Source organism: Aquila chrysaetos, chromosome 3 (genome assembly GCF_900496995.4).
Source record: "Aquila chrysaetos chrysaetos chromosome 3, bAquChr1.4, whole genome shotgun sequence".
NCBI classification, from domain to species: Eukaryota; Metazoa; Chordata; class Aves; order Accipitriformes; family Accipitridae; genus Aquila; species Aquila chrysaetos.
In genome coordinates this window covers 21,113,830-21,128,863 of record NC_044006.1, presented here as the reverse complement: position 1 = coordinate 21,128,863, position 15,034 = coordinate 21,113,830, and the positions used below count along the sequence as shown (strand labels likewise).

General features: G+C 37.8%; 1 protein-coding gene across 28 annotated transcripts in view; it reads left to right on the top strand.

Moving 5' to 3' along the window:
* ARPP21 (cAMP regulated phosphoprotein 21) overlaps positions 1–15,034 on the top strand; it is a 204,821-nt gene that overhangs the window by 89,779 nt on the left and 100,008 nt on the right. For 23 of the 28 annotated variants that reach the window (XM_030009080.2, XM_030009074.2, XM_030009104.2 and 20 more), the window contains 7 exons: positions 5,217–5,385; positions 7,135–7,340; positions 7,754–7,795; positions 8,197–8,238; positions 9,153–9,242; positions 13,333–13,477; positions 14,741–14,819. In XM_030009080.2, coding sequence (XP_029864940.1) covers positions 7,173–7,340; positions 7,754–7,795; positions 8,197–8,238; positions 9,153–9,242; positions 13,333–13,477; positions 14,741–14,819 — 566 coding nt within the window. In that variant the 5' untranslated portion in view covers positions 5,217–5,385; positions 7,135–7,172. Of the gene's footprint in view, positions 1–5,051; positions 5,131–5,216; positions 5,386–7,134; positions 7,341–7,753; positions 7,796–8,196; positions 8,239–9,152; positions 9,243–13,332; positions 13,478–14,740; positions 14,820–15,034 lie in introns of those variants that run through there. The other 5 variants (XM_030009083.2, XM_030009076.2, XM_030009086.2 and 2 more) reach the window with 5 other exon arrangements.

Sequence of the window (15,034 nt, the reverse complement as noted above, 5' to 3'; positions counted from 1 at the left end):
TAGGCCACTTATATTTATTTTCCTGGGTAAAGCTTTTAGCTTTGCAGAAATACAACAAGCTAGAGGGAACATCATCATTATTACTTGGCTGAAGATGATGACATTGCCATGAGGTCTTCTGACAGGGAATTAAAGTGGAAAATAGTGGTGGCAATCCGTTAGGAACAAGATGATTTGTTTGAAAAAAGGAATCAGGTGTAAACCACAAAAAATTGCTTTGTTTCTGTTTGGGTTTTTGGGGTTTTTTTGAGTTGTCGGACTGATCTCATCCCTGCTGTAATTTGTAAATACTGGATTTCAGTTGCAGGTTGAGAGGAAAGACAGTGCTATTCAGATAGAGGCTTCAGCTGGGATGCTGCTCCTCATATCATCTAGTTGCCTCTTTTAAAAGACAACTGGTTCTTGCATAGGATCTGAAATCTGATGCAATATATTCCGGTCCGCCCCGTTTTCATCAAATTTGACCACCGTTGCCACTGATAGTTATTTGCTGGCCTGCTTAGGGTGAGTCAGTGGCCTCTGTGCTGTTGCTTGTACACAGATGTTTCTGTAACTCCTGGAAAAAAAATTGCCTCTGTTGACAGTCTCTGTTAAAGTGCCAACAGTAAATGAGTCTAAATAACATTTTACCTGCAAAGGTCTGTGGCATGTCGGAGCAGAAAGTGTAGGCAATCACTGTATCTTTTTTTGTAGTGATGATGGAGAGGGGACAAAGTGAAGACAAGAGGAGGTGGGAAATAAGGCTTCAAAATTTTCCTTTAAAAATATTTTTTTTCCTTTGTTTTTTAAGGTTTAGTCTTCAGTCTTTTAACAAACAGTGAACTTGTAGGATTCCATGTATTTCACAGCCTTAATTTTTATTTCATTTTTAAGGTTGTTTTTTTTTTTCATACTAAAGCATTTAGGTGTGAGAGCTGGCATGGATTGTTATCCTGCTATGCTAATACGCAGCAGCAAACTTGACTTCCAAGTGCATATTTGTATTTCTGTGGGAAATATGGGAAAACAGTGAGAAGGAGCACACAATACCACCTGTCTAATGATGTAGGTCCTGAAGACTAGGACTGACAACTGAGTAGTAGTGTGTTCAAACTAAAACTAGGATTTATTTTACTTGCCTTTTGGGGGTTTGGTGGTGGGGTTGGTTTTTTTGGTGTTTTGGGGTTTTTTTTGAACAATAGGTTTTAGATCCTGAAGACTTTCTTTGAAGCCACCACAGAAAGTTGAAGCTTTTGTTTTAAGTGTGAAACCTGAGACTTACATAGATTTGCTTGATGGTAGGAACTGGACTATTTAAGTAAATGTCAAATAACAGGAAGTTCATTCTTTAAGCCATGAGAGTTTGGCAACACTGGGGGCTGTGTGTACTGATAACCTTAAGATAATGCCATAGTCTGTTTCCAGGAATCTGATGAGTGAGTTAGCAATAATGAGTCAGAGCTATCTTGACACATATGGATGAGGTATATATCACATAGTGGAATCATGACTGACGTGTCTTCTTCCAGCTCATGGGCTTGTATCTGCAAGCCATTCATGGGAGTGGAGAATCGCTATGGGATAAGAAGGATCCTGACGTAGGTACTGCCAACATCAGCTGGTTTTCAGTTACAGGAGCCGTTCAGGCTCAAATGATTTTACCTCTATGCTTAGCAGCTTTATTTGGAGAAAAAACCCTTGGGTTTCACTCTGGCAGGGTTCAATCCTGCCAGCTGCTGCTGCCTGCTCTTGGTTGAGACTATGCTGTTTGGCCTTAAAGCCTGCTCATCTTCTCTTCAGAGAGAGGACATGTTGACACTTACTGGGAGCATAAGGATCTCAAAATTCCTGCTTCAGTATACGATAGCTTTGACACCACCAAAACATTTCCTGATACGTCATACAGAAAGGACTTACTCTCCTGGGGTGGGCTTTTGTGTTTTTGTCAGATGTCTCTGTTTGGTTGATGGTCAGCTCTCAGATGTTCATTGAGGACGGCTTTCTAATGTCTTTGCTTGTTTTTCTGTTCTGTGCTTTTTTGACAGCTCTTCTTCTGGGTATAGTTTTTAAACTCTTGCATTAAATCAAGCGTGTTCCTTCCCACAGACTTTTCTTGGAATCTGTGTGGTACGTGTTGTATGAACATATGCGACCATATGCACCCTCTTCCATCCCTTTCTCTTCGAGCTATGGCAGTAGCTGCTCAAGCTCGGTAATACCCTCAGCTTCCAAAGTGAAAATCCTGTTAATAAAGCAAGCAATTTAAGAAAAAAAGCCAACATTTCCATCTGACAGTATATGCTGATCAGCTGGTGCTTATAAATTCTGTACAAACAGATTATATTTCCATTAAAGTGGTTCCACAAATGGCTTGGTGGGCACCTGTATTTTCTGTTGAATTGCAGTGTGCGATACTCAAGTTGCTTTAAGGAATTAGAGGCTGAAATTTTGCTGCAAGCTCCTGTAGGCCACTTCTAAGATCCCAACATCCCTATGAAATTTTGCTCACTTGCAAATAAAGGAGGTGGGTTTTGCCTAGCAACAAGCTTTGCGGTTTCTACCTGAGGATCAAAAACACGAGTGCATTTGTTCAGCCTTTTGCGTCACTTCAGTACTGAAGGTTTTGACAGTCAAGTCATCGCTGACATTTCTGTTGATGTGCAAGAAAGAGAATAATCCAGTATGTTTTTCCATAGCAGTGCTGTCACTGCAGGACTGACAATAGTAAAAAGTGCATTCATTGCTGAATAACCAGATATCCTGGAAATGCGCGAGAAACAGAGACGTATTTTCAATCAAAATGTCTCACTCCTAATGGCTATTTTCTGACTGATTCCTTTTTGCTATTTATACTCTCCCTGAAGTATTTTATAGAAACCTGAGTCCCTTTGTAAACTCACCCAAACAACCAGAAGTGTATTTTGCGTATTGTAGTATGTAAATGATTAGTCATCACTTGTAAATTGCCTAATGGAGGAGGAGGAGGAAATTTACATTGAGGGAAGGTGAAGAGCTCGATTGTGACTGCTATGTGTCTCAGTTCATCTGCCTTCCCCCGCCCCCCCTCCGAAGATAATTATGAAGGATTTTTTTAAAAAATCATCCTAAGAAACATTGTCATTGTGGGTTTGAAAAATGGTAGCTGCATGCTGTAAGCTTATTTTCCACTTGCTTATGTTTTCTTGGGGAAATTTCTGGGGTTTTTTGTTGTTTTAATTTAAGATTCTATGGTCGTCTTGTACATTGCCAATGAAAAATGACGTTGGCATCAGAGATCTTAAGTTTAACAATATGGGGAGCTCAGTTTATGAAGAAGTATGTCTTTGGTAAAGCATGATAAGATTATGTTGAGCATCTGTGGCTCAAGACCAGAAATGCTGATTATTGGAGTCTTGGCAGATGTCTTCACTTGCTGAATACGATACGCTTTGTTTGGTTGGTTTGTTGGTCTGGTTTTTGTTTTCCTCTGTTTGTTTGTCTTATGAATAGTTAATTCACAACACATGGTAACACTGAAGAATCCTGAAATAATGTTTTTGTGTTCTGATTTTGGTACAGAGACCTATTTCTCAGTTAGTTTTGGAGGGTTTTGATTGCAGCGGTCTATCCCCTGGCTGGCTGTTTTCCAGGTGAAACTAATGCACTGTATTTCCTTGGTTTTTTTGGTTTGTGGTTGGTTTTAGTTGATTTTTTTTTTTTCTCTCTTGCAGAAGTGTGAGGGGAAGGGTTAATGGCAAATAGTTATGAGAACAGTTTTTTCAGTCAGTGTTTTTTTCACTCTTTTCTCTCTGACTATTGGCTCCATGAAATACATTTGCATGTGCTTGGGTGCTTAGGCTTAATTTTCCATATTGTTCCTCTACTCCCATTGTGATCCTATAAATATGTTTGTCAATGAGAGAAAATTTCTGAAAATGTCCTGTGAGAAGTACCAAAAAGTGAGTGGGAAGACTTACTTTGTATTACTCTCTACAAATTATTAAGTGGTTTGAGGAAAAGAAATGTTTTTATGTATATAAATTTGCAGGGTGGAAGTGGTAGTTTACAGAACGCCTGCTGGTCTCCTCTGTGCGCCTGAGCTCCTGCAGAGAGCAGGACTTGATTTTTGTGAAAGGCTAAATTCCATTTCTGGCACATGAAATTCAGCTCTTTTAATGCGGTGAGCTCCAGTGCACTGCCACATTCTGTACAGCAGTTGCAACTGTGCACAATTTAAAATGTGCCTCAGAAACAAGGAGTCCAACATTAGAGTGAGATGATTTTCAGTTTTGGGTTGGTTTTGTTTTTGGTTTTTTTTTTTTTTTTTTTTTTTTCCTCCCCAAGCAGAATGATACATGTTTCCTCCTATTTGCTGGTTTTCTGTGTTTGCCCTAATTGCTTCAACCATGATTCACGTGCAAGCCTTGAGAAGAAGTGCCTGTTGTATCAAGACAGTTTGGCACAAGACCATGGCTTGTAAATCAGTCTGACTCATTCCAAAATGCTCCTTTTCTGTCAGATTAGCTCTTCAGCTGGCAAACACCATCCTGATAAACAGCATAAATTGCATTACTGAGCAACTCTTTCTTCAGGTTTATTTTCCAAACTGTAACCTGGAGATCTCCTTTCTCCTCCTCACACGGTGCCTCAAAAGGAAGATTTTTCTGGTGGCCGTTGTTCAGGCAATAGGATTTCTTCCTTCTCCTCCTCCCGTTCTCGATTATTTTGACTTTTATTTGGCTTACTAAATGAACATCTCAATTCGCTACCCTGGCAGAGCAGGTCACTTTCTAAAAGCACCCACCTAGCTTCTTTTTCCATAGTGTTCGACTATTGACATTTTAATTGGAGCAGAAGCTGTAGTTAAAGAGCAAGCAAGTCCTTTTTCCTCATACCCTCATTGATTTCTGTTGAAGCAAACAGATGAGCTTATATATAAATATGTATATATGCTTTTTTTAATGAAAAGTGCTGGAATTCACTAAAAAAGGTTAAAATTGAAGTGAGTAATCTTCAGTGCATAATGCAATTGTTAATTTTAGCTCCTTGCGTAGGAGCTGTTATGACTTGAACAGCCGGCTCGAGCCTTCATTAGAGAAGAAGCAGGCAGTTTTCAGACAGGTGGAGCTGGATCAAGCTGTGAAAGTGATTTGCTTGAAGCTGGTCATTAGTGTTAGAAATCTGGTCCTATCTATTGCATCCTTACCTTGTACCATGATTGTTACCATTGTTGTTATTTACTTTTCATCTTTTTCCAGGTTGACTATGATCCGTCAAACTCTCTGAAGGACCAGCATGGAGATTGGCACTCTGAACTGTTAATGGGGACATGGGACTCACGTTGTCATTGATCATTTGTGTGGACTTAACCAGCGAAGAGCAACAGAAGACACTAGAAAGACAGTGGGAATTATAGCAGTTTTTCAGGTAAATGGTTTCTTTGGTGCAGCTGGTAAATTATGAAGGTAATTGTTTTTGTGAATACTGTGTAAGCATGTAGATGAGCTGTGGGGTAATGTGCCCATGAAGAACTTGTGCATGTGTGTGCATTTCTGGATGAAAATCTGTAACAAATTAAGGGTTATTTAACAGACTGGTTTCAGATCTTGCCATTTATCGTGTTTTGAAATCTTAGCAAAGCAGTTCAAGTTTCAGTTGTAACTGCAGAATAGCCAATACCATGGGACTTCCTGGGGAAGGTGGTGGGAGGAGGAGAACAACTCGAAGCTTGACTTGGCTTACTGTGACCTAATTTGTGAGCTTCGTATTCCAGTCGGTTTGTTTATGAACCATGTAGCTTCATTTCTTGTGAAATGCACAGTCTTTCTCAAACAGGAAGATCATGTAGGAAAGGTTTTATTATTTTATTTGCTTACAGTGTCAAAACAAAAGCAAAAATTGGAAGAAGTTTTTAAAACTCAGTATGTCTTATTTTTTCACTTAAAACATAGTTTAAAAAAAAATGAAGGTAAGTGATATCAGATCTGTTGAATATTAATTACAAGCTGTAAAAAGAAATATGGCAAAGTGTGGTTTTTCTTAATAGCCACTGTTTCACTGTTGAGAAGTGGCAAGGTATTGCAAAAGACCCTTTCTGAAATAACTCTCTCAACCGCAGTTGTTTTTCCTGAAGATACTTCTTAAGCTGAATGGATGGGGAAAGAAAAGTTAAATTATTCATGAGTCTCATTTGACAATTGATCATTGGGGGAGGCTTCAAGAGGGAGCTGGGGGGAGAGAGAGAGAGAAAGAGAGAGAAAATAATAATAGGCTTTACCTTTGAAAAGCCTTTAAAGCTTCTGTACAACAACCCATTGTGAGCTGAGAGTAAATGTGGTTCAGTTAAGACATCTTCATTAGAAATACCTGCCAAGGGCTTCCTGTAGGATTTTCATAGTGCTGGAGAGTAACATGGGGTTTGGGAAGAGGCTTAGGATTTTAATAATGGAACTGTCAGTTTGATGCCTGGAAATGTTGACCCTGAGAGCTTTATTGCCAAATTTAGATTTTGTATTTATATTGAATGATTACCTCTTCAAATATATATATATATATATATATATATTTATTTTTTTTAAACTGGTAGTGAGCACCAGGGGCTTCTGCTAGGTACAGAAACCATGGCTGAGTGCTGAAAACAGTGTTATTGCTCACGCTTGGTTTTTGTTTCTCTTTGTTTTGTTTGTTTGGCTAGTCTTTTTTATTTAAAAAGAAAAGGAAAAAAAAAAAAAAGAGGAAAAAAAATAGAGTTGGAGAACACTGAGATACCGGAGACCTGGAAGTCTGAATGGGTCCTTCCTTCCTGGTGCTGCTGAGCTGCGTAGCAGAGAGTCCATCACCGTTCCTGCCTGCGCCTTGGCAGTCCCAGGGCTGGGCTGGGAGAGGCAGGGCTGGGGAGTCACAGCACCTTACCTTAAACCTGCTCTCCACCAAGACTATTTAGATTGGATCTCCGCTTGTTTAACCTGACACGTTCTGCTGTTATCCAATATTGTCAATTCAGTACATCTCTTCAGCTGGGACATATGTAGCTTTCAGCTCCTGAGCTGCACATTTTGGTTTGTTTATCAAAGGAAATGAAATTACTTACTTGGGAATTAAAAAAAATAAAAATAGAAATTTACCCCCAGTGTTTTTTTGTGTGTGTGTTTGTGTTGTGATCTCTTGACCTTTCAGGTCACCAAATCTTGTTATTTTAATTTCTGTCTGGAAGAATGTCTGAGCAAGGTAAATTGAACCAGGAGACAGCAGAGGAAGCTGCAAAAGAGCAGGAGACTGCCATCTCCGAAGTGAACCCAGACAACTGTATCCTTAATAAATCTGAAAGCTCAGAAGTAGAGGAGAAGGAGGAGAAGCTGAGCGATGCCAAGACAGAGCTGCAGGTAAGACAGGAATAGTGAATGGGCATGTTGAATAACAGTGTGTTACCATTGCCTTTCTGTTTCTATGATCTCTTTCATTGCCTATGCTTCCCCTATTTTTTCTCTCATAATTTTGAGACTGTTGCCTTTTTCTTTTCTTTTTTTTTTTTTTTTTTTTAATTTATATTTTGGGGAGGGGGTTTCTTTTATCTCCCTATAAAATAAATGCTGTTATTTGTTAGACCTTTCAAGCTCTTTAGGCTGCTGTCCATGTTATTAATTTTTCTGAGAAGTTAATTTCTAGGCATCTGTGTTAAAGCTTGGTGAAATATTTGACTGTTTTCCCTATTTGGGGATTTAGAAAACTACCTTGATCTCATGAATTTACAGGTAATGCTAATGAATAATTACTTAATGTGTGGTTTGGTTTGTAGGTGTTACTGCCAACAAAAAGTTGTTATGCAAAGCCTAAGAAGGTAATTTGATAAGAAGATTTTATCGGATGAGGGGGTTTTAATCCTTTTTGCTCAAACGAATATAAAAATAAAGGGGGAGACTACAATTTAAGAGGAATTTGGAGAGGGGGAGCATTTACTTAAGTATGCCTTTTCTTACATTTTAATTGTATGCCAAATTACAGAACACTGTACAGTGTGTTTTTGTTGTTTATACCTATTCTTAAAATGAATAAAGTGTGCAGAGATGATTCTTGGTTTTCCCTGCTTTCCAGACTGGGTTTGGGGAAGTTGTTTTTGCAGTCAGCAACTGAATAAAATATCATTTAGGAATGATTTAGCCTCTTTAGTTATTGGTAATGCTCTTGTCATGCACATTTTCCACTGAAGTGATAACCGCTTCTCTTTTTTGCTATACCCAGAAACGAGGTGCAAATCAGAACCAGCAGAAAAAGAGATCCAAGGTAAGGATCCATCTCTGTTTGGAATTGCATGCCATGCCAGGATAAAGAATTTCAATCAAATGTCTGTCAGCAATTGAAATGATGGCCTTTCATCACCTGTATGGTCGTTGGGGTTGTTTTTTTGTTTCTGTTTTGTTTTGTTTTGGTTTGGTTTTTTCCCCCTTACCCCATAATCTTGTTGCACAAAGGCAGAGGACTTCCTCTAGATAAAATGTGTCAGGCTCCCCTTTATTTATCCATCGTACTTCTGTGCTGCTGGGCTCGCTCTGCGCTTGTGTTAGACAGCATGTGTGCTTCTGTGCGCCACTGGGGAAGGAAAAAAAGCTCATTCCTTTTGCTTTAGTAATTAACGGTTTTGTTTAAATTCTATTTTAATGGACTAATCTTGACATAAAGAAGCAAAGACTGACTAGCTCCCTAAGGGGGGAAAAAAAAGGAGCTTCTAGGAACAACAAAAAAAAAAACCCCAAACCTTCTTTTAATTTTCCATGTGCATATCCGTAAAACTTGCACATTTTATTGTCCATGTTCCTTGGATATAATACTCCTGTGGGGGGACGACAAACAACCAAAAAAACCCAAAACCAAATGACAGAAGGAACCTTTGAGTTTAATTTTATGTTAAATTACCTTCAGTATTGGATTATCTAGTCTTTGCTGTTACAATTTTTGGTGGAAGTAAGTGAACTGTAGCAGAAATGATTAAAAGCAAAAAGAAACCTACCACCTCCCCATGTGTGGCCAGTGGCTCGTTGCTTAGAATCCTTTTCTATCTGCATTGAAGACAGATAGAATTTTGCTGGCTGGTGGCTAGTAGTTATTTGGGATAAATAGGGACAGCTGATGTGTGCAGCTTATGTGACTTGGGGTCAGGAGTAGTGTTCTCTGTTTTGTTTTCTTTCTCTCTTATTCAGTCAGGAGCTAAAGGAAAACTTGTCCGGAGTCTTGCTGTGTGTGAAGAGTCATCCCCTCGCCCGGGAGCGGAAAATCTTCATGATAATCAGGTACACTTGCAATCATTGCTGTTAGCTGCTGCATGGTTGACCTCCATGTTCAGTTGCATGATTATGTTACTTAATTGGGCATTTAACAATGTCTTTCCTGGGGGAAAAATTACATCCGACAATGAACACATTTTTACGAAGTTATCTGGTTTAGCGTGAAATTTATTTTGAAATATTAGTTTTATACTGTATCACAGGGTGTTGTTTGCTTTTTTTTCCAGACCCCCTGAAAATTTCAGCAAATGGAAAAGAATTCAAAAGAATTCAGATTTTAAAATAAAAAAAAAATAGTAACAATCAAAAAGAATATTAATATGTTCTTTTCTCTAAGGCTATCTCTTTCGAGGCTGCACCAGATACAGTTATGAATATGCTCTGGTTTCTGGTTCCTCTGAGACTCCAGTTCATATCAGTGTCCCCCTTCACATAAAATTCACAGGTCCTTTGCTCTCTAAAATACCTTGGTAGAGCCAAGGATGCCTCCTGCTGAGTGGCATTCATTTTCTAAACTCTTGCTGTAGATTTTTGGGCATCGAAAACCGTGTATTTGACTTTATCTGTACTGGTAGTGTTGTATTCCCAGCAGCTGGTAGAGTTCTGTCCCCTGCACCCCTCACCTAGGACAATAACACTGGTGGTAGTCTTTGTAGACTAACTTCAAAAAGTACCCCGAAAAGCAAAAGTAAAGAACTCAAACCAAAATATCATGAGCACTGCCTATCATTTATGAGGTGTTTATGTGCAAATGAGATCAGCCATTGAGAGAGCTTGAGCAAGTGACTTCTTGTAAGCTTAGCACAAAAACAAAAAATCACATTTAAGTGTACTTCCTCACTGTTTCCTCTATTGACTTGAAACAAAACAAATCCAGCTCTCTTAGCTCATAAGTATGGAGAGGTGTGTGTGGTTTGTTTTTTTTTTTTTTTTTTTTTTTTTAATTTTTTTTGAAAGATCAAAACCCAGGTTGTTTAGCAGGGGGACGTCTACATGTTCTACTGCTCTACAATGATGCTTATGCAGTAGATGGGCAGGTTATTTTATCAGTTGTTCTGTTGTAGGTATATGCTTTCTGCTTAACTTGTGTTACTCAAGATGCGTGGCCTTTGTTCTGCTTTCATTTGTATTTTCTATTGTTTAATGGCGAATGAAAGGGAGAATAATACAGACATTGTATTAAGCAGCATGTAGTAGTGTCTAATGTACTGCACAGGACCTGTATTAAACATCAGAGAGACTGGCAGGTTTTGAGGCAAAAACCCTGTCTGGATTGCACCCCGACGCCAGGCAGAGGAGGGTTTCCTGTTACACACAGCCTCTGGTCTTACCTGACTCTGACCAGCTGCGGCAAAGACTTCTTTGACCCTATCGAAACATTTATGGGAGATAAAATGCCTCCCTGGACCCCAGCATCCATTTCCTAAGGTCACAATTGGCTTGATGTAATTACATTAGATAGGAATTGGACTTTTGCTCTCGCTGACCTTTTACTAATGAATGTGGCTCAGCTTTGCCATGGAAAGCTGGACCTGCGGGTTCCTCCTTGGACTGGCTGAAGGATACTGGAAGTTTTGTGCCAACTGAACTGCTTTGCTTTCACTTTAGAGGAGAAAAAGCTTGTTTTCAGCTTGGATTTTTTTTTTTTTTTAATTATTATTTTACCTTAATGGTTTACAAAGCACAGGGAATTAATTACCAGAGAATGTATGGTACATCGCCAAAACTACTGAGTATGGATTGTACTGCAGACTTGATGTTTGTATTTATATTTTAATAATTGCCTTCATTTTCCTGTATAGGAAAAAAACTTGTTTACCTGTATTACTTGATCTTGAACGCTTACCTGATGGTTCACTATGTCCTTACTGAAAAGGAATGTTGCCTTTAATGTTATACTATTGACTAAGAAGTGTATTACTGCAATTTGAACATTTATTTTGTTGTTCACTATACTTACCTTGTATCAATGTATTTATTAACATTGTATTTTATTATTGAGAAAAATCAATAAAAATCTAAGAAAATACACAGTAGCTTCCTTTCACGACTCTATAGCCCTTTTGTGTGTTTTTTCTAGTGCAGATATCTAGGTATTATGTTACCCGTAAGACAGTATCTACTGTATGTTCATATGTGTGCTTATGTGTAAAGTCTGTCATTTTTCTTTCCATAAGTGCATTTTAACAACCACTGTGAAGGCTAGGATTAATATCCTGGGAACAGCATGGCCAGTTACATTTTTCTCCTGTTTTGAAAAGTTAGCGGCACAGTCACTCTGCTAAGGGCAGCGCAGGGAATCAGAGTTACCCTTCGGGGTCTTTTGGCAGTGTTTGATCCAAAGTTTGCTTGTTTGGATGAGAAATCAAACTGCCATTTGAAGTGAAAGAAAGCAGGCATAACATTAGTCCTCTGAGTACAACTGAGCAGGTTAGCAAACATTTTTCTATGTGTCCTTAGCTCAAATGACCAGGAGTTCCCACTCTTTCCTTCTGTATGCTCAGTTTTTGGCTAATACTGTCAGCCAAAACTAACAGAAGTAGGGATTGAGGGTGGTAGGTCGGGTTAAATTTTGGCTCCAGGGCTTTGTTTCTCTTTTACAGTGCTTTTCATCTCAAGTCTTTTGTGCCATATTTGAACTTAACAAAAAGTAATAATGATTAAGCTGAGAAATTGCCAATTTCTGTCTTACTGTGGCATGTTTATGCTGATATCTTGTTCTGTTAGGATCTTGTCTTACATGTGTTGTGGTGGCTGATTTGTAGTTTTTTAAAAAATTCAGAAATCTAAAATTTGTAAGAATTATTGAAGGCATCTTATGAATTCATAATTGTCTGGTTGCTTAATAAAACCACCCTTAAAAGTTTTGTATTGACCTTTTGGTATGCTAGAATTCTTTGAAAAATAGTGAAGGAAGGGAATTTACTAGCATTCAAGAAACTCTGATTTTTCTCTGGTATTGGTGAATTTGGTTTTCATTAACATGATGCCAAAAAATTATCAGGCGTGCAGGGCTCTCTTCTATTAAAGAAAACTGTGTTGCCAGGGAGTTTTGTGACAGCTTAAGTCAAATGTGCATTTGTACACTACTTAAGCATATAGTATTATTTGGGCCATTTTTTTTTTAATTTTTTTTTTTTTCAAAAGAATATGAACACAGAAGTATGCTTTTTTTCAGTTTTGTCCAACCAGATTGGTATTTCTTGAAATACATAAATTATGCCATGGTAACTTCAAAAGAAAACAATTTGTGTTTTGCTAAAACAAAGCCAGTATGAAGTAATGTAAGTGGGGAATAGAAAGTTCTTTAAAGCATATCAGAAAATGCAAACCAGCTTGAATTCTCGTGTTTAATTAACTTTTTAAAGCTGAAGCATGCTTTCAAAGGGCTTTCATAGTCTCTGAAATACTGAATTTTTGAGGATAAGACTTGCAATGCCTTGGAGAAGTTCACTTACCACAAATTGTTTGAAAATCGCAGTGTGCATTTCACCCCTTTTGCTAAAGGCATGTTTGCCTATGTCTTTATATTTAAAGTACTTCATAAGTTAGTAAGCCCTCTTGCATACAACTGAGTTTATAATTTGCTGGCACTCTTCTGTCAGAGCCTGAAAGCTCAGTCTAGCTGGTACACGCTTACATGTGCAAACCAGTTCATATGAACCTGCAGGATTTTTAGTGAGGGGGAGAAAAAAAGCTATGTTTTTCAGACATCTATCCATTGATCATTATTTAATGTGTAGTATTAATTAAATTATAGAATTACTTAAGAAAGCCCATATAAAATGTCTTTCACTGTTCTACAAAGTCTTGAGTGAGAATTACTAAAGTGTAGAATAATATAGTGCCTTTAATATAGGCAGATTAAAAGGTTATAATATTCAAATACTAGGGAAGAAATACACTTACCACTAGAATTTGGCCTCTAAGATGTCATTCTCCTGGAAAAAAAGATCATTTTTCAAATAGGAAAGAAATGTATCTGGCTTCAGGTTTTCTAGCTACACATATTTTAATGCAAATTTCTACAGGTTGGAAGCCATGGGAAGCTTACTGAATCTGGCCCTAAATTTATCTTTCTTTTTTTCCCTAACAGGAATCAATCCAACTACAGCTTTCCAGTTTTCCTAGCTTGCAAGAAGAAGATAAATCTAGTAAAGATGACTCCGAGAAAGAAAAAGAGAAGGATAAAAATAAAGATAAAAACAGTGAAAAAAACAAGATCAGAATGTTATCAAAAGGTGAACTTAAAAATATTTAAATTGTTATAATTACTGTTATAAAAAGGATTGTATGTTTTTATAAGCATACAGTTCTTTATTTGTGTATAAATACACAGTAGAAGTGTTTTCATACATTGAGAAAATTCAGAACCTGAAATGTGTATCCATGAGAGTGTTTTTTTATACAAACATTGGGCTTTGAAAGTGAAGAAACCTTCCAGTCTGAGGTTTGGTATTAGAGGTTATTAATTTCCTTTAATGTAAAATCATCCTTCTGTGAAATACTTAACCATCTTAGTATAAACACATATATATGTAAATATATGTGTGATTATATAAGTGTAAGACTCTAATACACTTTTTTCCCCATTAATGATAATATATTGGCATGTCACTTGTGCAGTGTAGGCAGTAGAGAGTAATTCTCTTCATTGTTGCTCCTGTCTTACAGAGAATTTTTCTTAAATGCTGTAAGTAAATCCATCTATGACCTTTAACCTGCATTGCAATCTACTATTATCACCTACTAAGACTTCTTCAGAAAAGATCTCAATCTAAATCTGGTATATTTTAAAAATTTTTTTTATTAATCCATGGTATAAAGTTGCGTTGTAATCTCTCAAAAAATAATCATTGCCTACCTGGGTGTGGATCCGCAGCTGGTGTGAATTGTCAGTTGGCTTCAATGGAGCTCTCACAGTTCACGCCAGCTTGAGGATCTGTGTGTGCTTTTGAGTCAGGCGATATAGCAATGCTGAAAAATTAATTCTGACTACTGTCACGCATCCCTATTACCTGCCCACTCTTGGGTGTCACTGGATTTTAGTCTGTTAATGCAAATAGAATTCCCACTGGCACGATGCCTCATTTGCTGTGTGTACAGCGTTTATTAAGTGATGCAAAGAGACATTGATAAGTAAAACTTTTTTTTTTTTTTTTTTTTAATTTTTTAAGATTTTATTTAGTAGTTTAAAGGAAGAACTTGGCAGGGTCTTGAGTGGCATTGAAGGTTTCCCGTGATTTTCAAATGACCAGCAGTTTCTGTCAGTGTCTGGTTGTTTTGGTGCTGCGTTCTCAGTAGAACGGTACAGAGGAACTGTGAACGTCCACCCAATGCTTCTGAGCATAGATCATTCTTGCCTGAACTCCAAATGAACGTTTTCTTTCAGAGCATTCAGGTTGTTGCTGCAAAATGGATTTTGATTTACGCTGTAGCTTAATCATAACTGTTGAAATGAAATAAATGAGGGGGGTATGTGTGTGTTTGTTTTTATTTTTCAGATTGCAGTCAAGAGTATACAGACTCAACAGGCATAGATTTGCATGAGTTTCTCATTAACACATTAAAGAATAACCCCAGGTAGGTATTTTCTGCATTAGAGCTGGCACTCCTGAAATTATGGCGGGCAGTCTTTGAGTTCCTGTAACTGTGCACTGCGTTTTACTAGTTCTGGAGATGGTTATGAGGGAAGATGTAAAAGAGGTAGGCTGTTAACTGAACAAAAAGCTATAAAAAGTCAACTTCTACTCCCCTGCCCAGTCACCCATTGCTTATTTTCACTTTCAGCAACATCT